The sequence below is a fragment of the Vespula vulgaris genome, chromosome 2 (genome assembly GCF_905475345.1).
Source record: "Vespula vulgaris chromosome 2, iyVesVulg1.1, whole genome shotgun sequence".
NCBI lineage: Eukaryota > Metazoa > Arthropoda > Insecta > Hymenoptera > Vespidae > Vespula > Vespula vulgaris.
This window is the reverse complement of record NC_066587.1, coordinates 6,693,788-6,721,761: the sequence shown is the minus strand read 5'-3', so window position 1 is coordinate 6,721,761 and position 27,974 is coordinate 6,693,788. Positions and strand designations below refer to the sequence as shown.

The 27,974-nt window shown below is 32.5% G+C and overlaps 5 protein-coding genes across 15 annotated transcripts in view; 3 read left to right on the top strand and 2 right to left on the bottom strand.

Moving 5' to 3' along the window:
• LOC127072788 (FHF complex subunit HOOK interacting protein 2A-like) overlaps positions 1-27,974 on the bottom strand; it is a 158,807-nt gene that overhangs the window by 52,243 nt on the left and 78,590 nt on the right. The window lies entirely within an intron of this gene.
• Positions 5-1,855, top strand: LOC127072808 (coiled-coil domain-containing protein 12). The gene is made up of 3 exons (XM_051013545.1): positions 5-176; positions 278-416; positions 594-1,855. The coding sequence occupies exons 1-3, from the start codon at positions 49-51 to the stop codon at positions 786-788; spliced, it is 462 nt and encodes a 153-aa protein (XP_050869502.1). The 5' UTR covers positions 5-48; the 3' UTR covers positions 789-1,855.
• LOC127072802 (carbonic anhydrase 7-like) lies at positions 1,150-8,409 on the bottom strand. The gene is made up of 6 exons (XM_051013535.1): positions 8,104-8,409; positions 3,318-3,362; positions 2,997-3,158; positions 2,187-2,431; positions 1,861-2,097; positions 1,150-1,735 (listed from the first exon to the last, which is right to left on the bottom strand). Exons 1-6 carry the CDS (start codon positions 8,147-8,149, stop codon positions 1,487-1,489), a joined length of 984 nt encoding a protein of 327 aa, XP_050869492.1. The 5' UTR covers positions 8,150-8,409; the 3' UTR covers positions 1,150-1,486.
• On the top strand, positions 10,918-21,412 carry LOC127072795 (F-box only protein 28). 7 transcript variants are annotated; one of them, XM_051013521.1, is made up of 7 exons: positions 11,830-12,514; positions 14,619-14,893; positions 15,002-15,250; positions 15,324-15,519; positions 15,604-15,968; positions 16,178-16,589; positions 20,914-21,412. In XM_051013521.1, the coding sequence occupies exons 2-6, from the start codon at positions 14,642-14,644 to the stop codon at positions 16,571-16,573; spliced, it is 1,458 nt and encodes a 485-aa protein (XP_050869478.1). In that variant the 5' UTR covers positions 11,830-12,514; positions 14,619-14,641; the 3' UTR covers positions 16,574-16,589; positions 20,914-21,412. The 7 variants fall into 7 exon arrangements, 6 of the variants coding, with proteins under 6 accessions (XP_050869479.1, XP_050869480.1, XP_050869478.1 ...); XR_007785590.1 differs by having other exon boundaries at positions 11,831-12,514; positions 16,178-19,395; XM_051013522.1 differs by lacking the exon at positions 11,830-12,514 and adding an exon at positions 10,918-11,765 and having other exon boundaries at positions 16,178-21,412.
• On the top strand, positions 22,346-25,118 carry LOC127072804 (max-like protein X). Of its 5 annotated transcripts, none has more exons than XM_051013538.1 (5): positions 22,346-22,804; positions 22,894-23,210; positions 23,453-23,602; positions 23,668-24,068; positions 24,182-25,118. In XM_051013538.1, the coding sequence occupies exons 2-5, from the start codon at positions 23,174-23,176 to the stop codon at positions 24,398-24,400; spliced, it is 807 nt and encodes a 268-aa protein (XP_050869495.1). In that variant the 5' UTR covers positions 22,346-22,804; positions 22,894-23,173; the 3' UTR covers positions 24,401-25,118. The 5 variants fall into 5 exon arrangements, with proteins under 5 accessions (XP_050869495.1, XP_050869494.1, XP_050869497.1 ...); XM_051013540.1 differs by lacking the exon at positions 22,346-22,804 and having other exon boundaries at positions 22,823-23,210; positions 24,182-24,295; positions 24,421-25,118; XM_051013541.1 differs by lacking the exon at positions 22,346-22,804 and having other exon boundaries at positions 22,828-23,210; positions 23,689-24,068; positions 24,182-24,295; positions 24,421-25,118.

Genomic DNA, 27,974 nt, shown 5'->3' with positions numbered 1-27,974 from the left:
ATCGATAATAAGCGTTGAAAGTAACAGTTTAAGATCGAAGCATTAACCATGAGCGAAGATAAAGTAGGTTCATTAGTGGAAGAAGCTTTAAAACGTAAAGAACGTTTGCAAGCACTTAAAAAAAAGAATGAAGAAGCCAAGGATATCAATGCAGATTCTCCCAGCAAATTACCAATGTGAGTTATTAAGTATTTTAGTTACTTTCGCTATATTTCGTTGTAACTTAACCTCAACTGTTGTAACTTCTGACAACTTAACCTTAGTTTTTGGCTCGCAGGCCAAAATTTCGTAGTTATAAGCCACAAGATGAAAGTCTTAAGGAAAAAGTGTTAGAAGATGCAAAACCAGGCGATGTTGAATCCGAAGTTCAAGATCAGTTGAGTGCTGCAAAAAGTAAAGTGGTTATCGAAGAACTTGTAAGTTTTTCATTACTATACATTTGTTATTATTCGTTTAACATTGATTGCTTTCTTTCTAAAAATAAATCGTATATATGTTATAGCGTTATATAAAATAAAATAATATATACTTCCAGTTGATTATCATCAGTTACATTTAACGTTATATAACCGTTACATTACATCGTTCGACAGGATATAAGTAATTTGGCTCCACGGAAGCCAGATTGGGATTTAAAGAGAGATGTTTCTAAGAAATTGGAAAAATTAGAAAGAAGAACTCAAAAGGCAATTGCTGAATTAATCAGAGAACGTCTTAAACAAGACCAACACAATTTAGCTACAATGGTAAATATGATAGGAAAAGAGGAAACAAATGATAGAACTTGACAGTAATATATGTTAGTTATTTTCTTTTTATATTAGTATTTTTCTTTTTAAAAAAATTATTCCATGAATAAGTAAATGATAAACCGTTAATGTGTTTGCTATCCCTATACAATTTTTATACAAGAGTAAATAATGGACTATATAATTTCTTAATTATGATTAACTTTATTATTACTATTATATTAGATATTTGTTAATTGTAAGATGTATAGAAAATTAGGATACGACAAATACATGTAGAGATATAAAAAAATAAGTCGTTTTAAGATGAACTTACGGTATAAGAGTTTATTACATAAATACTTACACATTTACAGCATTATCGTTGTATTTAAATCATGAGGATATGTAATACTATCAATTAAAAAGAAGCAATTTTATTTTATTTTATAAATGTAATTGCCGCAAAATATGGATGCTGTGTATAAAAATGATGAAAACATAAAAGCATACATATCGCGTGCACAATTGATTGCATAGATAAACGTTTAAGTTATAAAAAAAATATGTATATATATATACCGTCAGAATTATTAGAACAAATATCAAAAATCACACATTGCATTTCAATGACAACGAGAGATAATCATCCGAATAAAATAATTTATATAATTATAATTCTATAAAATAATCTTCTCTGTAAAACCGAAGAAGTGCGATTATTATACGCTTGACTAGACATATATATTTGTTTATCTTTAGATAGTTACTAAAACTGTTGAAACAACAAAGAGAATCGACATAGTAGCGCTGTTACGTATCGAAAGTGCACCGTTGTATTTATCTCCTGCATCTTCATTGTTGTTTAAATTATTTTCTAGTGGTACATCGTTGTCTATGTTAAAAACGTTATGATAAACCAATCGATCGGATAAAGGTTGTACCGGTCGGAAATTATGCGTTAGTTTGTTACCATCGGATGTACGAAGGTTACGAAACGCAGCCAACTGAAATTTAAATTTCATTTTTATACTAATACCCTTGTACCGTTAAGAGTATATAATCCTTCAAGAGTATAAGAATAAGTAAAGAAAAGAGAACCAATAATAACTATGAAAAGAATTCAATATACCTGATCATGCGATAATAATTGAGGATTTTTAAAATCGACCCACGTAACGACTTCTGAACAAGGTGGAGTTGTCAAAGAGCCATTATACGTAAAATAATTTTGCATGGTTGACATATTCGGTATTAATAAATGTTCCAATAATAATGGCTCCTTTAATTCATGCTTACTACCAACTGTTTCTACTTTGGGTAATACTTCAACTATAGGCTTGTAAGTTGGATTCTCTTTATCGGCTGCCTGTTTAAAATATTAAAACGTTAAGTATTATGATAGGAATATAACTGGAAGATGGAATATAACTTCATTAAAATGCAAAGCATTCTTACCTCGTAGAAATATGCAAAGACGGCAAGTCCATCCGGATGGTTGACCGCCTCGGTCATCGACTTATAACTCTGTTTATAGAAGACAGCATGGAGTTCCATAGCGAACGAATGATTATTGATGTAATCTTCGGACCCTTCAGAATCATTCTCACCCCAATGAAAGTGAAGTTGTTCGAAAATGTAATTATCACGAAGAGGTCCACCGGAAACGACAGCTGCTTCTGACTCGTTCGTCTTGATCATCACTGATTCAGTAAGATCAGATTATTTTATTACGCAAGCGGATCTTCTTTCACGTTTTTTTTTTTTTTTAGATTAAAAATAGGAATTTCCGCGATTTCAAATATTCATATCGAATGAAACGAAACACAATCATTTTCTAAGAATATCGTTTCTCATGGAAGAATGAAATCTCTTTAACAAAGTTAAAGAACAATAAGAGAAAATTAAGTATTGAATTATTTTCTAGATTAACGTTTTCCTATGTAACATATCATGTGCATATAATCTTTTTATATTACTTCCTTTGTAAATGTAAGTAGCTTGGTATATGTTTTAATTAGAAAACGTTAATCTTATCACAAAATATTTGTTGTTATTATTATTATTATTATTATTATTATTATTCTTTTTCTCGATGATCTATTATTAAACTTTTTCCTTTTATTTCTTTTCTTATTCTTAAACATACTTGTTTGGTTTGCGTTAGTTTCGTATTATATTTACTTGATATTCTTCTCTAGTATAAACGAGATATCTACATATGACCTATAACTTTAAATAGATTTAAGAAAAAAAAAAAAATCTCACCTGTATGTCCGTTGTTCGTTATGAAGGAGGAACGTGGGACGTCCAATTTTTCAAAACGTAATGGAGGTAGGTTGATGTTTTTTACATTGTGTTCCTCTATGTTAATGGGTGATTGATGTTTCCCAACACAGGACTGATAATCGATGGGCCAGTGTGACGGACCTAAAGAAGAAGAAAAAAAAAAGAACGAACGAATTCTAGGTATTAAAAGTTTTCCGATTATCCCAGGTATTCAATAATTCAATATTTTCAAAAGAAAAGAAAAGAGAAATGAAGAGAATGTGTGTATATATACATATATACACAGGTATAAGTACATACCATGATTTCCATCGTAACTGAAGTCTTGAGATCCATCAGAGAATTCTGAAAGTGAAACGAATGTTTTCGTTAGAGAACGATGATTCGTTAGAAACACCTAGTAACACAGGGGCACAGCCTTTCGCCATATTATACATATAAGATAAAAAGAAAGTCAATATATTTAACGAGAAAGAAAAAACTAAGAAATAATCGGTCGAGAGTAACATATTTTTGTTTGCTTTTGTATAAGGCTCAAGGTTTGCTTTGAAAGAGTTGTGTACATACAACAAAAAATATGAATCACTCTGGGTCATTGTATTCTCACGATCGGTGAAGCGTGCAAACGAGGCAAGTAGTTCGATGCTTACTTATCCACGGTGAAAACTTATCACGAGTAGGATATTATCGATGATTTTATCGATAATTTTTATCTGATCATACAGATTGTAGAAAATTATAACGTGCATGTGTGTGTGCGTGTTTGTGTGTGTACACACGTTTACGTATAGTATTTATAACAGTCGAATAATCTTTGAAATTCAAATTTTGTCAATTTCTATCTCTATCTCTGTCGCGAACATTCGAATTTCATACGAAACGACGAATAACGTTGATACGAAAAATATTATAACGATAGTAATAATAGGATAATAATCGAATAATTACAATTTGTTTTTCTCAACTTTGTACTTCCTTCTATCTCTGCCATTTGAATTTGATATAAACGACGAATTATGTTCATAGATGAAATATAATAATGATGGAAATTTTCTGTTTTGCGTGGAAAAGCCTTGAAAGAAAATTCTCGACGATTAAGGAAACAATGAGAAGATCATTTATTAACGCATCTAATTAATCTACAGTAATTTTTCTACGTCTATAGATATCTTTCAAAGGCAAACGATATCGTTGTATTATAGGCTTTCGGGGTTTCTTATACATGTGCTTGACACGTGCAAGGAAAGATTCGATTTATGAGATGATGATTACAGTCACTTTGAAAGAACCGACAAGAATACTTCTTAGTAGAATTAACAAGATAAAATACAATTCTATTCATTAAAATCGTCTAAAGCGGTTTTATAAATAAGATTTCAAAGTTTAAAAGAAATTTTAGTCACGTAATCGTCGTTTATACGTTTACGTTACTTGCAATTTTGATTTTTAGATTATCAGAAATCCTTCGTTCGTCTCATATTTAGTATGCCAAGGATATACTACGGATATTCTTTCATTACATAAAAAAAAAAAAGAAAAGAAAGAAAAACTTAAAAAAAGAAAACACATAAGTGCATTATCCTTTGATTATTAATCAATGACCTTCGATTATAATTTAATATAGTAAATGGTATTGTAATAGCTCCGATGGGGTCGATCGTTAATAAATGATAAAATTTTTAACAGATCGATATGAAAAGACCCTGAGATATATTCTCCATTCTCCATTCTTCATGTTCGTGACATCTGAAAAATGGACGAATCACGGTCACGTATTGCATATTAACACGCGAGAAACATTGTTGCGAACAAACTTTGTGTTTGCTTTCTTCTTTCGTTTTCTTGTCTTTTTTCCTTTCCTTCTTTTTTCATTTTTTTCTTTTTTTATTAATCATAAAAATAAGCCACACGCGTATAATTTTGCATGAGACAATAAGATACAAAGTTCAAAATCTTGCGGTGAAATCGTGCCATTTGTTTGAATCATTTTCTCGAGAACAGAAGAAATTTTTTCTTCGTAGAAATTCTATATATGCATGAATGTGTATAAGAGGAGAGAGAGAGAGAATGTATTTCGAAATATATATATATATATATATAGTAATTACGTAACAAGAGAAGATTATGCGAGAATAAGTACACGAATTGCAGAAACGATGTCATTTCTATATTCCACGTAATTTGAGTGATAATGAAGCTATAGATCGAACATCGTGATCGTTAAGATCTCATCATACTAACGATATAACTTTCGACATCTACATATACGTACATATTTACGTCCATAACGTACGTACATACATACATATATACGTATGTATACATATATAGTATTTTATATTCTGAACACGTCGTAGAAAGTGCAACGAGTCATTCCTTTCTTTCGTTGCACCTTACAACGATGGTTTTCGAATTCTCCTTGAAAGTTAATTTATACTAATTTTTATGGCAGGAAAGGTGTGGATTCTATTAAGTGTATTTTCTTTCATTCTTTTTTTTTCTTTTTCTTTTTTCTTTTCCTTCTTCTTCTTTTTTTTTTTCTTTCTTTCCGATAGTACTTTTATCGAATTGATTATATTTTATCAACATGTGACTCGACGTTTGCTCTCTCATTGAATAATCTGTTAAAAAAAAAAATGTCGTTGATTATCCACCGCACAAGATTATTTCTTTTTGCGATGACGCATCATATACATGTCAGTTAGAAACATTTAATATCGTCAAAAAGACTCCGATTTCACATATTTAGTCCGATTAGAAACGAGATACAGGACGTGCAGTGTCCGATAACAGAGTTTTGCAAAAGGAAGCACCCTTTTTATTTTCGATTTCAAGTGTAATTTCAAAGAGAGAGAGAGAGAGAGAGAGAGAGAGAGAAACGAAACTACATTTTTAGTCGTCGAAATTCTTGTTTTATCATATAATTTTTTCTTCTTTTAATTTTATTTTGTTTATTTGATTTTATATTTCTTTATACGATCTCGTATTATTATATAATTCTAATTATATAATATTAATAATTATTATATAAATATAATTCGTCTAATGTGCGTTTATTTAATCTCTTTTTCAAATTCAATTTTTTCTGTTACAAGAGTAATTTTAGAAAAAAAACGAAACAAGATACGAAATTATATTTTTAGTCGGTGAATATTTTTCTTCTTTTTTTTTTTTTTTTTTTACTTTTTCTTTCTCTTTTTTCTTTCATTTATCATTGAATTATATTACAAATTAAATACGAATCGATATATCTCACGTAAATTTACTTTGTCCTCTTTTTTATTATCAAAATAGAAATTATTATATTATCATATTCATGCAAATGACATTTTGTTATCTATGAAAATTTGTCATGGTTTTTTTGTTATATACTAAACTATCATAATCCCTTATTATTCATAATTGCTGTCATACGAATGAGTCATTCATATGCTCATTCATAGACTAAAAAAATGTTCTTCGTCATATTGTCGATACTATGAAAAGTTCGGTTGAATTCGATTGTTTGTTCGATCGATATAAATAATCCTCGAGTTTTTTCTTTGCAAAGAATAGACACGATTCTTGGTTTTGTAGATTTACTTGTAGAATCGTCGTCGGTATTCTAATTTTCATTTACACGTTTCTGTCCGACATATGGACATATATTTTCGTACTATCTACAACGTTGAAATTAACGTTCCTTCGCATACTATACGAATACATTCACGTATTAGAACGAGCAACGGTTCTTGGTAATTATTTCTTTGTATTAAGTTGTGCCAAAGGAAGCATAAATTTAACACTTCGTAAACTTAAATTTCTATTGTTAGTAATTTTAAAGAATAACATAATATGTATAATAGCATAACGAATAGTTCTTTGTAAAATTATTTCTTTGTATTAAGTCATATGAAAGAAAAGTCAAATTTAATATTTTAAAAGTTCAGTTTTATTGTTATCAATTTGAAATAGAAATTCTAATGTATAATATAACAATGTAATATATAATATATAACTAAAACGAACAGATCTTGATAATTATTTATTTATATTAAGTTATATCGAAGGAAAGCAAATTTCACGTTGAATAGTTTAAAACTTCGCTTCAAGTTTTATTAATTTTAAAGAACAGTTCTGATGTATAATATAATAATCTAATATATAATGTATAATATTCCAACGATTCTTGATATTTTGTATTGAGTGACATCGAAGAAGATTAAAATTTAATACTTTAGATCTCCACTTCAGTCATTATTAATTTTAAAGGGCAACTTTAACGGACGTGTGCCAAAAAAAGAAAAAATGTGGTGTAATAAAATAAACGTCACTAAAGATCACGAAATATAAGATAGGTGATAAGGATGTGACGCAAGCTTCTAATACCAAATAAAAGCGTCGTGTGGCAATTAATCAGTATGTAGGCGTCGAACGATCAATTAAACAATTTATTCGTATTGACGAATCAAAATCGAAGGTACTAATAAACTCGGATGTATCTTTTAAGGATCATCGATGCTAAGTAAAAGTTTATCGGCCATTAAATACTCGTACGCAGATACGTTTGTAATATTATTTATTTATACGACTGGTAATGATATCGTAATGAGCGGTGTTCAAGGCTAATTAAGATTTCAATATTTTCTGGATCAATTTTCGATCGAAAAGAAAATATAAAAATCATTTTATGCGAGAATCAAAACGAAAGAGAAGCTTCGCTATTCGAATGCCACGAAAATGAATAAGAATGAAGAAGACATTTAAAGAAAATTTCTCGAGAAGATTGGCACGATCACTGATCATTGTATAATTAGATCGAATACTTATTTATTATTATCCTATATTATACATATATATATATATATGTATCAAACCGATATATTCGACAAAAGAAGAACGCACTATTAATATATCACCCTTTCTTTCTATTTCCCCTTGTAGATTTTTCATTATCGTTATAGATAAAGAAAAAGATCTTGAACGTCTCGATTCGTCTTTTCAATTTATTCATTTATTTACTCACTTTTTTCAATAAACGGGAAGATAAAAAGGAATCAATACGAATGAAAGAAAGAAGATATCAAGGGATTAATTGACTACTCACTGATCAAAAGAAGAAGTCCAAGAGATATCGTCCAGACGATCATCATGCTGCTTTGGAAGAAAATCTTTTTAATTGACACACCATCGAATTGATTTATTTTATTGATCACTGAGTAACCTTCTCTCTTTGACTACTTTCTCCTTGAAGCTTGAAAAGATATCGACGATGAGGGATATCGAGAGAAAGAGAAAGAGAGAGAGAATGTGAATAAGTCTAATATACTCTCGGCGGTCGACTGAGCACTGGCCGGCTCGTCGACCATGTTAAATAAGAGTTCTACCACTTCTAGTTCGCGTTGTGGCGCGACTGAAAGAAGTCGTTCGACGACAACGACGATGACGACGACAACGAGGACTTCGACGATGTCGACGAGTGCGAGGACGAAGACGAAAACGAAGACGAGGACGAGGACGAAGAAGATACCAGACAATCAACTCGATGAAATCGTAACAGACAATTTTCAAACGAAGGAGGCCCTTGCCTTTTTCTCGAGGTCATACTCCTCCTCTTCGAGGACTGACAAACTAGTATTATCATTTTTAAACGTTTACTTAGCATTTTATCGTCTTCTTACGTCGATAATAACGTCGCTGAACTACTCATTCTTATTTACTACTTGCTTCCGGCCCCGAAGGTTCGAAGGCAAATATTCCATGAGAGTTTAGAACTGGTTTTAGTCTTCTGTCCCTCGTTTTTTTTCTTTCTTTCTTTCTTTCTTTTTTCTTCTTCTTTTCTTTCAAGGACACCGACGATTTTATTCGTGAGATCGTAAGGGAAGAAGAAAGAGAGAGATCATTGCACTCTTCTTAGTGACAGAGAAAAGACAAATTTTAGTTTATTTTAGTCGTACGTCTTACGACAATAGTTTTAAATGTCCCGCTCGTAATATCACGTGATCGATTCTTAATAGATAAAAAGTAAGTCGTATATTTATACGTATGTATGTGTGTGTGCGTGTGTGTGTGTGTATATATATATCGCAATTATAAATAGATAGATGTATATTTTGAAAAAGACAAAATAAGAGGACAAATATCGAGGTAAACTAGTTATCTCATTTCTTTTTCTTCTTTTTTTTTTCAAGGTGGGGATCAGATTCTTTTTTATTTCACATATGTGCATTGAATATTTAGATTTTAGAACGTGATAGTAATTACAATGTTAATTAATTTGCACGGAATCACGTAAATCATTACGAATACACACGTTGAACGTGCACGTGAGAATATACTACGAATAAAACTATGACATTGATGTGTATATATTCGAGTGTCAGTATTTACAAACCAATGTCCTTTAGCTTGAAATTTCTCTAATATATATTATATATTCGTGATTGTGTAAAAACTATGAAGATTATTATCTAATAATATTCACAAGATTTAATAATTAAATTCAAAATTCTTCTCCGTTTCGAGTGTGTGTGTGTATATATATAAAATAAGTATATACATATATATATTTACATATATGTATGACTATGACTATATATATATATATATGTTTATACATAATTTCTGGCTAGAATAAAATCAATAATAAAGGTTATATACATTAATATATAGAAATATGAGACTTCATCGATCATGGATTCATATTTCATAAAACTAAATGATATCACATTTCATAGCTCCGTTAATTTATTGAAGTCTAACTTCTTTTATGATATTTTAAGAATGCTTTCAACCGAATCATAATGAAATGTCTATTTACAAAAAATGTCGAAATATCGAAACTTTTTCATCCGTTAATTTCGTGTATGTTCGATTACGAAACTTTATACTATAAGAATACATTGATGTCTGTAGATAAGCCTAATACTCTTTTACAAATAATACCGAAAATTAGATTTAGAAATCTACTAATACTTCTAATAGAATTTTCGAGGTTATACGCGGAAAAAGATTATTATACTTACGAGATTCTATATAATGTCTTCGATTATTCCCTTATCAAGTTAGATTGCCGTACTTAAAATGAGTTTACTGGTTGATAAATCTGTTGACTAAACGACGCAGGATAATTTATGAGTACTGACCTCGCCTCTTGATAATATTATGTTACAATTTAAAATGTATTTCCATTTCATTGTAGAAATTGTACGCTTTAACTCTTATTTTCTTTTATTTTCTTTTTCTCTTTTATAGACCTACTATAAAACATCGACAATTATGTGTAAATCATTTATAACGTTGTGTGTGTGTGCGTGTGTGGAGATGATATAATCCCACAAGATTATCGAGCATCACGTTTTAAGTATATAAAGGAAGAAACTAATGAACAGTTACAATGTATAAAGGCTGTTGCACAACTGGAAAACTTTAGTCGATTATAAATGAGAATAATTTACACGACTTAACAAACATCTATAATCCTATCGTATTCTGATTTTGCTCTCGCAATTATGTTCATTCATTTCCGCCAAATTCTATTTGAGTAATTTTACCATCGATAACAACTGCATAGCACAGTATTATCTCGACACAATGCGTCACGTTATTTGTCCCAATGCGTATCACAGCCAATGAAATATTGACAATAGTGTTTTCCGTGTATACCAGTACGATGATGAAATCTAATAAAAATGCATTCAATTTATTGCATTCGCACTTATCTTCTTTCTAATCTCTCTTATTTTTAAAAAATGAATTTATATATATATATACACACACAATTGATATATATATATATACATATACATAAAATATATATATACGTATCTATACACATCATATATATATACATACACACACATATGTACGTATATATCACACATGTATATATAGGTATACATAACTATTGGCTGTTCTTATTTGAAAACGTTGAAAAAATTTACGAAAATTCGAATCAAAGTGCATACATGTGAAGATCAAATCATACAAATCATAGAACCGAAAGAAAAGAAGAAAAAAAGATAAAGTAGTATTACTTAAAATCGAGTATATATTCTCTATTTGCATTCGAGACATATTATTGGTCGAAAGATTCGTGATTGGTTTTTAAAGATCCCATCCGTCGTTATCCCGCGCGAACTAAAATTTGAATGTTCAAACTCTGACGCCATCTGTTCGATGAAGTTAGAATTTTTCCCGCATCAAAGATCGTCGCGCCGTTTTCACAAGGGACCAATCACAAAACAGGTAGACAGTGCGGGCGCGTTCGCACGTGATGTTCGGATCGTGTCGTTGAATTTCGAATAGTAAACGATAATAGTGTAGAGAATACATGTACACATACACGCATATACAAAAATACATGACACATTGGTTTTGTATGGAGTGATCATCGTACAGAGATTACGATCGTAAGCTAACGTCGACACGATGATTTAACCGTTTTGCCGTTGACTTTGGAGGTTCGAAGACGATCGCGTCGTCGTCGTCGTCGTCGTCGTTGTTGCCGTAGTCGTCGTAGTCGAAGTCACCATTTTTCTTTTTATTCTTCGTTTATGAAGGTTTAAAGCTCAGGAACGAGAAACGATCGGCATTTTTTTCTTTTTTACAATAAATTTACGGACGACGGAGTCGTGGCCAGTAACACCTGATGGCGTTTTCCTGAAGGAGAGACAAAGAGAAAATAGAGAAAGAAAAAGATAGGAGAGAGAAAGATATATATATAATACACATATATATATATACGTACATACATACTCGGCTGCATAGGTAAAAAGCAGAGCGAGACAGTGAATGAGAGAAAGAGAGAAAGAGAGAGAGAGAGAGAGAGAGAAAGTGCAAGCGAGAGAAGAAGAGTGGCAGGAAGGGGGGGTAAAAGAAGGATGGTGGGAGCGCTAGTAGAGATGGAGCAGCGATCGGAATGGGTTATGGGGAGGGGGAAGGAGAGAGAAAGACAGCTTCTCGTCAAATGCGCGGGCTTTTTTCCGGGTGTGGTATGTGCGTGTAGTAAACACCCCTTAGTCGGTACGGTATAGACGAAGAAAGAGAGGAAGAGAGAAAGAAAGAGACGGAAAATGCGAGTTAACGAAAAAGAAGGACGAACGTATATACGAAAGAGAGACAAATCAACGAGTTTGACGAGCGAAGGAGAGTGCAAGAGAACGAAAGAGAGAAAGAGAGAGAACGAGTGAGTGAGTGAGCGAGTGAGTGAGAGTTACATACACAGTGGTGGGGTATAAAGAGACAGTGTGCGTGAGAGAGAGAAAGAGAAAGAGAGAGAGAGAGAGAGAGAGAGAGAGAGAGAGAGGGAGCGAGCGAACAGCTCGGAGAGAGGGAGGGAGCACAGAGAGAAACGGTTTTGTCGAGAGGAAAGGAGGCGGCAAGCATTGCCAGTGGAACGGACTGAGAACGAAAGCAGCAGCGGGAGAGCGAAGAGAGAAGGAAAGGATCTCCGTCAAAATGTCGCTGAAAACGCCAACGCGGATACAGTGATAGGGCTTTCATCGTATATCACTGCGGTATGCAGCTTTTTCTTGGATTCTCTGAAATTCTTTCATCGAGTTGCGTTCATCGAATGATCAATTATCATTGGAGTCGGTCGTGATTATATACGAATCTCTTCTTCGTCGAGAAACAGAGAGAGAGAGAGAGAGAGAGAACGGACGAGAGCAAGAAAGAGAGAACGAGCGAACGAATGAGAGAGAGAAAGAGAGAGAGAGAACCAACATGCGAACGAAAGAGTGAGAAAAGCGAAAGAGAGCAAGAGAGAGATCAAGAGACAGAGAAAGACAGAGAGAGTCGATGTAGATGCAAAAGATAGTCATGGGAGCATCGATTGCGCACGATCACCCGGTTTCCCTCTATTTGTTTCCCTCGGGCTCCGCGTTGTTTCGTCGTGGCTGTTACTGCGTGTAACGACATCGCACCACGATCAACCTCTTTCTACACTCTTTCTCTTGTCGTCGACGACGACAGTTACTACTACTACTACTGCTATTATTACTACTACTATTACTACTATTACTACTACTACTACATTACTACATCACTACACTACTACTCTCTACTACTACTGCTATTACGACGACGACGACGACGACGACGACGACGACGACGACGGCGACGGCGACGGCGACGACGACGACAACTACAACGACAACTACAACGACAACTACAACGACCAACGACAACAACGACAACGACCGTCGTCATCATCGTCGTCATCATCGTCATCGTCATCATCATTATTATCATCATCGTCATCATCATCATAATCGTCATCAACATCAACATCATCATCATCATCATCATCATCATCATCGTCATCGTCATCATCATCGAGAGAAAGAGAAAGAAAGAGACACGATCCATATTCGCGAACACGATTTTTCACCCGGCACATCCTCTCTATCGTCATCCTTCTTATCGGTGCTTTTTTCCTCCTGTTGATCGTTGTAAAATCTCGCGCGAAGAAAATAATTCTCATAGTCGAGCCGACCACGTCGAGTTCGGCTGAGGAAGCCGATACTCCAGGTATCTCTCTCTCTTTCTGATCATCGGCGAATCCTGATAATCTTATTTAATCGGAGTTTATTGTCGTTGATGATTACGCGAATGAAGATTCTTTTTCTTGTTCTTGTTCTTTTCTTTTCTTTTCTTTTTTTTTTTTTGTTTTCTCTTCGATCGAGTGTTGACATCGAGTGTTAACTTTCCTTACTTCCTTATTTCCTTATTTTCTTGCTTCCTTGCTTCCTTCTTTTCTTTGCTTTCCTTTCCTTTCGTTCGTTCGTTCGTTCGTTCGTTCGTTCGTTCGTTCGTTCGTTCGTTCGTCTATTCGTTCATTCGTTCGTTCGTTCGTTCGTTCGTTTCTTTTCTTTTCTACGAAGATGGACTTGCCGAAAATGTGTATCGTTATTCCGATAGCTTCGATCCTAACAAATCGATCTTCCTACCGACCTTTTGTTCCTAAACCTCCTTTCGTATCACCTTTATTATATCGAGTATTAATCCTTAAACTCTCGACACGGTATCGTTTCCTGGAGGAGGAAGAACATCGGGGAAGCTATAGGGCATTTCTGATTTCGTAAACTGTGTTCCTTGGTTGAAATACGATATTGCTCTTTCGTCATCTACGTGCCTCAAAAAGGATTCCACTCGTCGATGCTCTCGTGTCGTTTATCTTTTCTTTCGTAGTGCTTCTTTCTTACCACGGTCGTATGAATTTATAAACGAGAAAAGGATTATTTTCCGCGCGCGCGTCAGATTTCATTTCAGTTAGAATTATTGGTAATTGTAATTGCTTCTTCTCTTTATTTCTTTTCTTTTTCTTTTTTCTTTTTCCTTTTATTTTTTTCTACGATTTTCTTCGTAACACGTTTGGTATACGTACTGTGTGTGTGTGTGTGTGTGTTTTCTTTTTTCTTAACTGTTCAGATTGCAAAAATATATATATATATATATATATATATATATATATATATATATAATGTGTGTGTGACATGTATGTTGACATTTAGACATTGTTTGATTTGATTTGTTAGAGACGATGATTAGGGTGTACGTTTGAAGGAATGATTTTATTTATATACCCGTTGTGTCATCTTTCATTTCTATTCGTTTCAGGTTTGTCGTAGTGTTAATTGTATATGAAGAAAATGGTGTCGACACGTCAATCAAGTAGCATAGGTGCAAATAATGGAGGAGGTACTGTTAACGACGTCAGGGAAGTTAGTCCGTCGAGGAAACATCAGGCTTCGTCCTCAGCAGGACCTTCCAGCACGTCTTCTTCAGTTTCTCCTCCTTCGATATGCAACTTAAGCCTTTTTGATTTGCCGGTTGAAATCATTGAGAAGATCTTTAGTTATTTGAATTATAACACGGTAGCACATTTACGTCCAGTGAGTATTATAGAAGAGTTTCTTAGAAATTTTATTTGATAGAATTTTTTTAAGCTACTACATTCGTTACTGCTTGTCAAGATTATTCATTCGTTTGTTGTTTTACAGGTTTCTCATCAAATGGATCGTGTCTGTGGAAACATTCTCAATTCGGCATTTCAAAAACTGCAAGCACAAATGTTGAGTCGCTTTCAAGCGATCAAATCTCAAATGCCTAGACGTGAATCCGCGCGTCGTAATCATCCATTAGCATGTGAATCGGATATTATAGAAACTTTACATATGCGACTTACTTTACTTCAAATGTGTTTCGGTAAACATATAGAGAGAAAACATTGTTGCTTTTTTCCTGGAGAGGTAAATCGAATACAATTTTTATTCCTGGAAGGATAGACACTTATGCGTTAATATTTTAATTCGATGTTTACAGATATTGGATGAAGTTTTTCGTATATTACATTATATAAAGATTACTCCAAAATTAGCACGACCTTACAAAGTCACAGATGAATTATTTGATTTGAGTACTATGGCTATGGAATATTTTAAAGAACGAATTGAGCCAATGTTACCAGAAATTCCTTATTTTGGAGCTGATTTTCTGGATTTAGCAGGGACATTCCCTTGTGAGTAAATAAATATACTTATTAAGATATTAATTTGATATTGCATGTAATTCAATAACGTAATGCATGTACTGTGAATTGCAGCAGCTAGTAATGTTAGTAAACCATTTATGTGCCTGGATTCTGCGCCCCTAAGTGTTGGAAGCAGTAAAGCGGGGAGTGGTAGTGGAGAGGAAGGTTCTCCTCCACATTCCTCCGAAGATCCTGCTCTCTTAGAAACGAATGTTTCACCTCCACAATCAAACATGGTATTACGGAAACGGATTCGTAAAATAAAACAAGGAATGAAGAGATATAACAGTCAATTGACGTTGATGCGTAGGGATTTAAGGAGTTGTAAGGCGAAAATAGCCGAGCAACAGAAACAAATTGTAGAGTATGCTACGCGTCTCGACGACAATGACAAAAAGAATGAAGAGACATCTCGCAAGTTTAGCACACTACTACAGGTATTTACCCAGGTATACTTAGTATATGAGAGAGAGAGAGAGAGAGAGAGAGAGACACAGAGAGAAAGAGAGAGAGAGAAAGAGAATAGATCCGTGTAAATTGTAATATTCTCGTCGAATTTGATACAACGATTAATATAAAAAATAGATAGATTTAAGTTGAATAGTATAAAGAATTGATTGAAATGTCGATTTTTGAAATTTTACAGGAATTAAATAAATGTAAGACGGAACTTCAATATTGGCGGTCTAAGTCCCCTGCGATACCTGTTTGCGTTGGTTGTGGTCAATCTATGCCAGTACCTACGGAAGATCTACAGGCTTTAGTTAATCAAGGAGTAATGCCAGAGGTATTTGGAGAAGGATTGGATTTTATCCCTATAGCGGATGCACATAGTCCCACGGAAGTTGTTCCACAAGCAACCGTGACGCAATCACCATCGCCAGCAGCTCCTTCGGAACCTGCTGAGATGGCACCTCCTAAAACACCTATACCAACGGATTCCTTAAAACGGAAATCTAGCGTGGACGAAACACCGAGCGACGCTACGAAAAAACCACGTCGTACTGCCAAGTCTCGTCAAGCTAAACGCTCAAAGCTGTAAATTGATTCTGATCATGGTACAAATATCTATTCTTATATCTCTGATCGGTTTTTCCAAGAGAAGGTATTTCATTCTTCTTATTTTTCTTTATTCTCTGCATTACGAAAAATCACATTAGAAAATGGCACGTTCTGTTACGAAGACAAACAGCAGGTGGTGGATGATCTTAGAAAAGTACAAAATTCTTTCCCGATCGTCCTACAACGTGCTTCGCATGCAACGAACCCCCCGTTTTGGAAATTAATATATAATTCGATTAGTTGTTATTTTTTCCATTCTACGGACGCACGGCGGTGATCGATGCAGCTAGCTTAAAGTTTATTTATATTTAAAAGAACGAACATACTCTCTTACGATGATGATTGATCACAATGGTATCTGCATATATTCTAAACGATAGTAAATTTTTTCCAACATTTTCTCGTAACGCAACGCGTCTATCTTTCCAACCTTCTTTCGAAGACTTCTTAGAGTATTCTCTATTAATATCATAATCGCCATGGTATATCCGAGGTTTACGGAAGGCATTTGACATTTTGTTTGTCGACCCAAAGAATTTCATTTCTATTTTTTCTCTTTTTCTTTTTTTTTTCTTTTTCTTTTTTCCCCACTATTTTTTTTTAAACATCGTTCCACGTCATTTAAAAACAACATGAAATTGTCTGTTAGAAATGTCGAGATAGAATTTCGAGATAGAATTTCGAGAGAATATCAACAAACGAAATTTACCTTCTGTTCTCCTTGGACAAGTAACGAACGAGTACCGAATTCGTATCTTGTTTTTAACGTGATATAATAATAATAATAATAATAATAATAATAATAATAATATTAATAATAATAATAATAATAATAATAACTTTTCCGTAGTCCATAAACTGAATATTTCATCCCAATATTTTTCATGAAAATCGTCGTTTAAGAAAATATTCTAACTGGCGTGATGGGATGATGTTTGGTATTAAAATTGTATAAAATGAAAGAAAGAAAGAAAGAAAGAAAGAAAGAAAGAAAAAGAGAAAAAGAAAAGAAGGAAAAATGCTTGTATAAAATTGATCGTTGAAAAACTCTTAGTTGTAATTTTAACAGGAATAGAAATTTCACGTTGTGCATGGCTATCGAGATATCGCCAGTGGATAACAATATACAATAGATGCATAATCTCTTTTTTTTTTGGCGAAAATGGAATGTCATCGAGTTTTGTAGAGATTTTTATATGAAGTAAGAACAAAATTCGGAGGAAAGGATTGAAGAAATGCAAAAACAAAACAAAAAAGAAAAGAAAAAGTAAGAAAAGGATAATAAACAAACAAACAAAAAAGAGAATATAGAATCATTATCGGAAAAGAAAAATTTTTCGAGAATATGGCTTGGGAAAGAAGTACCATACGTACATACATACATATATATAAAATACACGAGATACGTGAATGCGTTCGTAAAAGATATCAAGATATTTCGTAACGCGTTCATTTTTTTTCTTTTTTTTTTTTTTTTTCTTTTTAAATTTAATCTTTTATTCTCTCTTTAAACGTGCCGTCGAGCTTGAAACGAAAACAAAAAAGAAATAAGCGAGAAACAAAACAAAAGAAAAGAAATTAATAAATGTTTCGTTTCGCATAGAAAGAAACGTTCGGTCGAAGCAGGTGTGGTCGAAGATATAACAAACTAGAAATATATATATATATATATAGCACGGGATTACTTACTTATCGAAATAATTTATTCGGTTAATCAATAGTCCCTACTTTATCGTCTTTCTATATTTATTTTCATTTCCTGCTTTTTTTTTTTTTTTTTTTTTTTTTATAATTATTATTTCCCCCGCCTTCACATCACTTCATCGTTGGACTTCCGTACATGAACTCGTGTATATGAATACTTTCAAATTAGAAGTGAATATATCAGGTTAATAATCAAAAGAAAGGGGGAAAGAAAAAATAATAAAAATCGTTTCAATCTAAACGAACTTCTTTTTTTTTTCATCTGAGCCTTAAGAGAAGTAAACAAGAGAAACGAGAGGATAAGAGAAAAGGAAAGTTTGGAAAGAAATATGGAACGTTCGACGAAATATGAGCGATAATTGAACGAGATAATTGAAATAGATAATTTGAAAAAAAAATATGTGTCACATATATATATACACATATAAATATATATATATACACACACACATATATATATATATATATTATTTTCTCACGACAGAGAGAGAGAGAGAGAGAGAGAGAGGGAGAAAAAGAAAGAAAGAGAGAGAGAGAGAGAGAGGGAAAAAAGAACGCCGTCGCACAAATGGTGGTGCGGTGTGTTAAAATCCGCAAAGAGACGGCGTGGTATTGCAATATTAATAGAGCTAGGTAATTATTTATAGGAACAATTATTTATAGAAGGAAAAGAGGGAAAAAAACAATTAATAACAATACAACAAAAGAAAATGATTGGGCATCGAGAAGTTACCGTTGCAAATTTATGAACGCAAAAATTTTCAGTAATCTCAAAACAATAATGTTGTTATTGAAAGCGTACAAGCTTATCTATAGGAAAAAAACTAACTAACTAACAACAACAACAACAACAACAACAGCAGCAAAAAGGAGGATTACATATATAACGACAATTATACATATATAGTGTCGGGGAAAGACGCGTAAATTCAAATTGTCATTTATTAACAATTGAGTATATGGGAAATCGGTTTTCAAAGTCTGACGCTTTACCCTGTGCGATGCTCGATGATAGAGAGGACTTCGTAGGAAACATGTTAATTGTCTTATTTGCACCGATCATCCAATTAATCTCAAAGAAGTGTAGTTAGACATATTGTGAGTTTATTCATGATTCTAGTAATAAAGATAAACAAAATAAAAAAAAAAACATAAGGATAATAAGTAAATAATACTTCATTATGAATATATGTATATATATATATACATATGTACGTGTGTGGATGTATGTATGTATGTATGTATGTTGTATGTATGTATGTATGTATGTATGTATGTATGCATGTGTGCATGTATGTATGAATGATGTATGCATGTGTGCATGTATGTATGCATGTGCGTGTGAGTGTTTGTTATGCACAGTCAATGCATATATATGTATATATATATAGATATGTATATGCATAGATGCATGTATATACACTTGTCTGTATGTTCATACCACTACAGAGCATTTTAGTTTAAACTTTAATGGAACAATAAGATATAATAATTAATAGTTATGAAATAATTATCGAAATATATATATATACATATACATACATACATATATATATATATATATAATTTTGTATCGATGTCAAAAAAAAGAATTAGGGAAAAAGGAGAATAAAAGGAAGAGAGAGAGAGAGAGAGAGAGAGAGAGAGAGGATGATGCAAATACTTGATGAAAGAATCCATATGCATGATTAAGAATGTGTGATATATATTATAAATATAGTAAGAAGGGGAAAGAGAGGGTAAATGTGGATGAAAGAGTAAGAAAGAGAGAGAGAGAGAAAGAGAGAGTGAGAGAGAGTGAGAGAGAGATAGGAACGTGTGAGTGAGAAAGATTCTAAATTCAAACTTGAGGAGAATTTATGATGTGATGCTTTATCGATTAAACTGCGGGAAAGTGACCTTTATTCAAATAAAATACACGTGGGGCGTTTCTGGCTACAAAACTATGTGTGAGTTTCACTCAACAAAGAACACGCATAAGGTTTTTTGCGGGGGCGGTCGTAGCCGAATCGCTGTGTATGTCGGAAATTTTCGAAAATGCTTTTAATAATAATCGTACCATTTAGTAATATATAAATGGGACTGTACTTAAGTCATAGTAGAAAATAATAAAAGAAACATAATAAAAAAAATTCGTTTGCGCGAAGATAGAAGACACAAGAAAAAAAAGGAAAAAGATCAAATTCCAACGAAACTTCTTATGGTGGCAATTCATTATAGAGTTTTGTTTCGCTGATATAACAAAAGCTCTAGATATCTTTAAAATTTTAATTTGAAAGCTAACGAATCGCCGATCGATTTATTGTCCAATAAGTTTTATTGGTTAATCGATGTGTATTTTATTCGTTTTTTTTTGTTTTTTTTTGTTGTTTGTTTTTTTTTTATTTTATTTTATTTTCTTTTTCTCTCTCTTTTTTTTTTTTTTTTGTTTAATTTACTGCGTTTTCGCGATCCTCGGCTTTCCGACATAATCCGTCCCCGAATGATACAAAAAAAAAAAGTCGTTAACTTTGTGTATTACACGTAAACACACACGGATCTATTATGTTAGGCATGCAATCAAGCATAAATGATGAATACACGATCTAGAGATATAGATGAATTTTTTTTTCTTAGGGAGTAGCGAGCAATGTGCATCGACGGTGCGTGCATGGAACCACGAATTTTCTTAAAAAACATTAAAAAATAAAAAATAAAAGTAATAATAATAATATAATAATAATAATAATAATAATAATAATAAAACGACGACATCAACAACAACAACAACAAAAGAATACAATGCACCAGAGTGTCAGAGAATCATAAAGAAATTGAAATAAATAAAATAAAGTATCTTCGTACATTGTACGATACTAATAAGTATGGTTCTCGATATTTTCATGGTACACAACATAGGCAAATACCCACAATGAAACACATTCGTGTAATTTACAGTTTACACAATGCGAAAAAGCGAATATTTAGGAATACAATTGCCACAGCGTTTGACGGATCCGAAACGCCGTACTCCGAGAAAAAAAATATGAATATATTAACTTAAATGGTTTTACTTGTATTAAAACGATTGTAAATATATATTAGATACACCTTATAATAAACATAATTTAACATATATCAACTTTTTTTTTTGCTTAATCTCATTTGGACGTTTTAAATATAGGTAAAAAACAAGAGATAAGGAGCACGTTCGAATTATTTTCTTTTCTATATTGATATTAAAAAAAAAAAAAAAAAAAAAAAAAAAAAGAGAAGAAAGGAAAAAGATATTACTTAGTAATTATAAATAATTATTGACTTATTGACAAGAGAAATCGACGTTTTATCAATTTCGAGTTGGATGATACGATGTTAAAAATAACGCGTTTATCCGCGGCAAATCAGATAACCAATGAAATCGTAGCCGCCATGATACTACTATTTGCGCGCTATCAAAACAAGCATCATGGCCGAACTACTCATGGGAGGGGAAGCCCGTATAATTTCACGATTTTTCATTCGTTCTTACGTCGTCGTCAAAGAGGTGAGCATATTCTATTTCTTTTCTATTTCTAATCATATCAACGATCTTTACGTTTATCTAATTTGTTTAATAACTCTTATCATCTTTCGATGTATTATTACTTTCTCTCTCTCTCTCTCTCTCTCTCTCTCTCTCTCTTTCTCTCTCTCTCTCTCTCTCTCCCCTCTCCTTCTTTCAACGATATAATGTTACCATTGAAATATGATAATGCTAATATACATATGCGTAGTCATAAGGCGACCTTGATGAGGTATATTTTAAACGTAGGTAGTGCGTTTAAAATTAGCATCATATCGAATTTTTAATCGTAGCTTCGAGTGGTCGCAAAGAAAGAACATAAACAAAACAAACACGTACGACCTCGAATAATGTTCTCAACGCCCATTGACACGCTATTATGTAGTACGTTGTCGAGTAAACTTATTTCTTATAGAAATTCGTTAAACTCTTAGAATTGATTTTTCTTTTTCTTTCTGTCTTTTGATAATTTATTATAATTTTTATTGAAAGTAGGGTCTCCGTATGCAGCAACCTCCACGCGGTGAGACCTGGAAATCGATATTACTTGCATTTTAATAAAGCGTATAATATTATTGTGAACAATGCAAGTACTGTCGAGCTAATTGGCTGCATTTAGTTGTTATCGCACTGCTATTAGTCATACTAAAAGCATATTTTAAATCTAATATCCATGTTATATTTCTCTTGACAGCATTTAATTCTAGTTCCAAGAATAATAAGAACGCTACGAATCGTTTCTAGTGGTTCTGTCGATAAGGTAGAATGTGACTAAAAAATCTGAAATTTTACTGATATTACAATCATCATTTTTTATCGTTTGTTGAACCAATTAATAGCTTGTTGTGTTTTAATTTTAATGATCTAATTTACTTTTTATTTTTCAATTATTGATATTTAATCGTTATCATACGTTATATGTATAATCAATATAATATAAACTACAGCTGATAAATATCAAGTGAGGTTAGCGTTGTTAATCGTTGTTGATAGACACGTGTCCTATTGGTAATCTTGATTATCGCGGAGGACAATAGTTTCTCGTTTGATTTCAGTCGAAGATGGAGTGTAATATGGATCGGTGTTATAGCGATATACGCGTATCAGGATCATTGAAAACGTTATAAAAATTCGACTCAAAAGTAACGGCCTTTATGTAAATGTCTCTTTATCGCTGTATAAGTCGTCACGTCGAATCGATCGCACCAAGCTGATGTCTCCACATTTTTTTTCTCGAATCACCTTGTCGATCATAACCTATAACCACATGTGTATATTGATCTTTCATTTTCATTTCAATTGATTTTAAGTGTAACAAGAAATACGGCTGCAATTATGGCAAACACTTTGCACAAGGACGGATACGAGATACGTAAGAAAGCAATTCTTTTTCATGTCTTTGTTACTTTCATTGTTTGAACTTTTATTAGTTTTATTTATTGTTTCTGATAAGAGATAGGCAGAGAGGGAGACACTTTTGTTGTTTGTACAATAGAAATAGAACGGACTTCTCATTGCAATATTTTTCACACAATTTTATATTTCATTTTGATTATCTATATGATTTTTACATCTTTAACAATTTTATTTTGTGTTTTTGCATTATGGAAATAGAAAGTTTAACTATGCGTGGAGGCAGTGGTGCTGTTGGACCAAATGCTGATATGAAATTAGAGCCATCTAGTCCTACGGAAAAGTATACTTTCTCTCGTTGTAGTAGTACAGGCTCTGTAAATACTGCATCCTCGTCTGCTCATAATACAGGTGAATAATGATAGACAGATTACATTTAGACGTTATTCCTTAAAGATAATATTTAACAGGAATAGGTGGGTTTGATTTGATTTCAGAGGATGAAGACAGTGATAATAAAAATTCAACGATAAGTTATAAAGAACGACGTAGGGAAGCTCATACTCAGGCTGAACAAAAGCGTAGAGATGCCATTAAAAAAGGATACGATTCGCTTCAAAATTTAGTGCCTACTTGTCAACACACCGATTCATCCGGTTACAAACTGTCCAAAGCTACGGTTCTTCAAAAATCTATAGATTATATACAGTTTTTGTTGCAGCAAAAAAAGAAACAAGAGGACGAACGTAACGCATTGAGAAAAGAAGTTGTCGCTCTACGTATTATGCAGGCCAATTACGAACAGATTGTGAAAGCGCACCAAACGCAACCTGGTCATGCAGAAATGCGTATATCGGATGAAACGAAATTCCAAGTGGTAGAGAGATCCTTTCTTTTTTTCTTCTTTTATTTTAGTTTCCAAAATTGTTTTTCTTATGGCTTCTTATCACAAGATAGAATTATTTCTCTACTTCTTTTTTCTATTTTTAGTTCCAGGCGATTATGGATCGTTTATTTCAAAGTTTCAACAACATCTCCGTTGCGAATTTTGCAGAATTGTCCGGTTGCGTGTTTAGTTGGTTAGAGGAACATTGCAAGCCTCAGGTGAATCATCCAACTTATTGTTTATCCAGACATGTTGCCAAAAAGAAAAAGAAACAAAGAAAAAGCAAACAAACGATAGAAATATATCGGACTCGTTCGCATTAACGAGAACAAATTACTTTCAGACTCTTCGCGAGGTAGTACTTTCCGTTTTACAGCAACTCAACAACCAAATCAGCTAGTCGAATGTATCGTCGGAGTTGTCTCCATCGCACAATATCCCTGTTTTATCAACGTGTATCTATATCTTTCAAAGGGATACTTAGACCGATCGTCAATGAAGTTACCAGAGGGGATGGGAGATGAGTGTCGTACAAGAAATTAACAAAAAAGAAAAAAAAAGAAAAAAAAAGAATAAACAAACAAACAAAACAAAAAAAAACACAAGATAAAAAATATATATACATATATACACATATATATATGTGTCTGTGTGTATATATATACGGGTAGCTTATAATGATCGCACGACGAAAATATACATAGAGATTTATTTTATATACGATTATAGGCATAGAAGAAATTGGCGCCAATCTGTGATTTTTGGCGTGAAAAATATGAAAACGTTGTTATCATCGGCCGCGTGTAAAAGACGATGCGTTGAATATTTTTATCAGATTTTTCTATTAAACGAACAAACACACACATACACACAGGTGCACACACACACACACACATGCTTCGTCGTGTACATACTCGCGTATATGTATGACGAGACGCGACATATGTATATCGATGTGTATCTAAATATGTACATACATAAGAAAAAAGATCTACGAGATCGCAGCTTGGAATAAAATTTAATACCTCACAGACTCTTAAACACTATAGTCCACACAATTCGGTGTAAAAATTGATGTTTCTTCGATAACTCGAAATGTGTTTTCTCTTAGCTCTTTCTTTTTCTTCATTTTCTTCTTAATTTTTGTTTTTTTATTTTTTATTTTTGCCTTTTCTTCTCCTTTTTCTTTTCTATTAAAGCGATCAAAGATACAAATCGGCTCGTCGGTATACAATTAACAATGAGAGTGAATGACAAAGAACGTCTTTAAACTTTTTCTGATTCCGTAGGCATGCTATCACCTTGAGTAATATCGTTCATAGGTATTGCGTCAAATTTTTGTCTATTGGATTCGTCAGCTTCTTGTAAAGGAGTTCGACGAATCGTCCGTCTTCTTTTAGATCTCTCGTCGGTTCGACAGCACAAATCTCGAAAGAGACAAGCATAGCAAGCGAGTAATATCGTCATCATCACAATACCACTGATCATCAGGATAACTGCCCAGAAAATAGACGCCTCGTCGTCCATCTCGTTCTTTAAACGTTAAATATTCTTTCTTCCAAAGGTTCCTTTGAGATTTGCTGAAATAGAAATGTAGGATATATGTATATATATACATGTATAATATCGAGAAGAAAATAGTATATTGTGTGTTTATGTAAGTCGTGAAAGAAGTTCGAATGTCGGTCAACGTATCGATATGGGAAAACTTTGAATAGTTTTCTTCGAGACGTCCAGGCGTCATATGTAATAATAGAAAATAGGAGTGGCAGGTAAAGAAAATGTAGGATAACTCGGAAAATGAGAACACGCATATCATCGGACAATCATTTTTCCTTCTTTCTTTCTTTCTTTCTTTCTATCTTTCTTTCTTTCTTTCTTTATTTCTCTTTTTCTTTCTTTCTTTATTTTTATTATCAACCTGTATTCGATGTACGACTACGTTTACTTTCAGGAAAGTGTTATGGCCTTAGAGAAAATATCCTTATTTTCTATCTCTTCTCGCACTTAGGATAAACAAGAGGTCAGGGCTTGGCAATTCCCAAGAGAGAAAAAGAAAAAGAAGGTCTAAATATCGTTGAGCAAGAAGTTCTAGTGGCTATCGTGAAAGTATACATATATTACACGAGATAGAATTTACACGTAAAACGGTAAACCTGGAGCTCTAAATTACGTTCTAGTTTTCGTGTTAATTTTCTGATTATTTTTCTTTTTCCTTTCTATCTTTATTTTCTTTCTTTTTTTCTTACTTATTTACTTATTTATTTATTTATTTGCTTATTTATTTATTTATTTATCCGTTCGTTCGTTCGTTCGTTTCTTCGTTTATTCATTTATTTATTTATTTAGTTAGTTATTTATTTATTTAGTTTTCTTTTTGTCAAGTACGACTGCTCGAAGAATACAAATTAATTATTCATTTCAATAGATCGGCTCAAATTTAGCCGATAATTTGATCATGGATTTGATACGAACGCGTCATGTATCCGAATAGATAATAAATCAATTTCAAGGATTGCACTATTGAAAAAGTTGTTTCCTTTGAATTATTAAAGAACAGGAAAAAAGAGGAGAGAGAGAGAGAGAGAGAAAGAGAAAAATAAATAAACGCAATTTCTTTTCCAGCAAAATAATTTAAAAGTTGTAATCACTGCGATTGTTTTCTTCATAACTCGAATTTCATTCTTTGTTATTATAATGTAATCGATCTCTTGAATCATTTTTTCTAATTTGTTTCTTCTTCTAAGAAAACGAAGTTTTATGTTTTTTTATTTAATCTTTGAAAATTATTATAACGAACAGTAGTGTTAATATTATCGCGAGACGAAATTTCAACATGTCGATATATATATTTTATTTTTTTTATTTCAAAAAATTAAAAAAATTAATAAGAAAAATAAGTGCGATTAAAAAAATTTCTTTTTTCTTTCTATCATGAATTATCGTCAAATGAAGATTATAAAGAAAAAAAAAGAAAAAAAAAATTAATTCGTTGCGATAGTTCGTCGTGATAAATTAATGAAGCTTCATAAGTTTTACATGGAAATTTCTTATCGTCTTCGGATGAAATTTCAAACTGTGATATTCTCTGAAGGTTAATTCTATATCTTTCAAATTTAGAACGATAATTATCTTGTCGATCAACGTCGATCTCTCGCGAGGAAATTTATCTCATAGAAATATCGATTATCTTTCTTAGGAATTCTCCGAATAGCGATCAACGGAGAAAACTATGTCATGTTAACTATGTTGATAATAATTTAAAAAGAAAGAAAAAAAGAAAAAGAGGAATTAACAGTTACGCGTATTCTTTTAATTATTGTAAGCCACGTTAGATATGTAATAGTACGCGTTACGCTTGAATAACTTTTAATTATTTCGGAATGTAAATTTATCTTTTACGGCTGGAGATCATAAAAAGTGAGAAAACGTAGATGTAGGTAAACATAGCTAAATATTCTCTCTCTTTTTTATATTATCAGTCTTGGTTAGTTGAAACGTCTATACACAACTATTAGAACGTTAACGTTTTTATAAAACTATATTGTATAATCGTCTATATTTTTATTTTTCTCGATGAAATCGAACGTTGAATGTTGAATAAAATTATTTTACTTTCTCAATGATCTATCTTTTTTTTCTTCAACTTTCTAAGCCACACGTATGTGTAAATTAAAACGTTAATATTATCTTTTTATGAAAATATTACGATTCATTAATTGAATTTTCCCCGAACAACATTTCTGTTCATTTCTATCGATCGTTCGTAATTTGATTTTTTAATTAATCTTTCTTTTTATGAAATTGAATGTTGAATTCCAAATAAACCTTTTTTATTTCCAGACCAATTTATTTTTTCTCCCTTTCAATTTTCTAAACTACGCGTACGTATGAACG

Coding starts and splice junctions, on each gene's coding strand:
- LOC127072808 (XM_051013545.1), top strand. CDS start 49: ATGAGCGAAGATAAAGTAGGTTCATTAGTGGAAGAAGCTTTAAAACGT. Junction 177..277: donor TCTCCCAGCAAATTACCAAT/GTGAGTTATTAA, acceptor TTTGGCTCGCAG/GCCAAAATTTCGTAGTTATA. Junction 417..593: donor AAGTGGTTATCGAAGAACTT/GTAAGTTTTTCA, acceptor ATCGTTCGACAG/GATATAAGTAATTTGGCTCC.
- LOC127072802 (XM_051013535.1), bottom strand. CDS start 8,149: ATGATGATCGTCTGGACGATATCTCTTGGACTTCTTCTTTTGATCA. Junction 3,159..3,317: donor CAGTTACGATGGAAATCATG/GTATGTACTTAT, acceptor CTTCTTCTTTAG/GTCCGTCACACTGGCCCATC. Junction 2,432..2,996: donor AACGAACAACGGACATACAG/GTGAGATTTTTT, acceptor TTACTGAATCAG/TGATGATCAAGACGAACGAG.
- LOC127072795 (XM_051013522.1), top strand. CDS start 14,642: ATGAAGAAAATGGTGTCGACACGTCAATCAAGTAGCATAGGTGCAAAT. Junction 14,894..15,001: donor CGGTAGCACATTTACGTCCA/GTGAGTATTATA, acceptor GTTGTTTTACAG/GTTTCTCATCAAATGGATCG. Junction 15,520..15,603: donor TTTAGCAGGGACATTCCCTT/GTGAGTAAATAA, acceptor TGTGAATTGCAG/CAGCTAGTAATGTTAGTAAA.
- LOC127072804 (XM_051013538.1), top strand. CDS start 23,174: ATGGCAAACACTTTGCACAAGGACGGATACGAGATAC. Junction 23,603..23,667: donor CTCGTCTGCTCATAATACAG/GTGAATAATGAT, acceptor TAACAGGAATAG/GTGGGTTTGATTTGATTTCA. Junction 24,069..24,181: donor ATGAAACGAAATTCCAAGTG/GTAGAGAGATCC, acceptor TTCTATTTTTAG/TTCCAGGCGATTATGGATCG.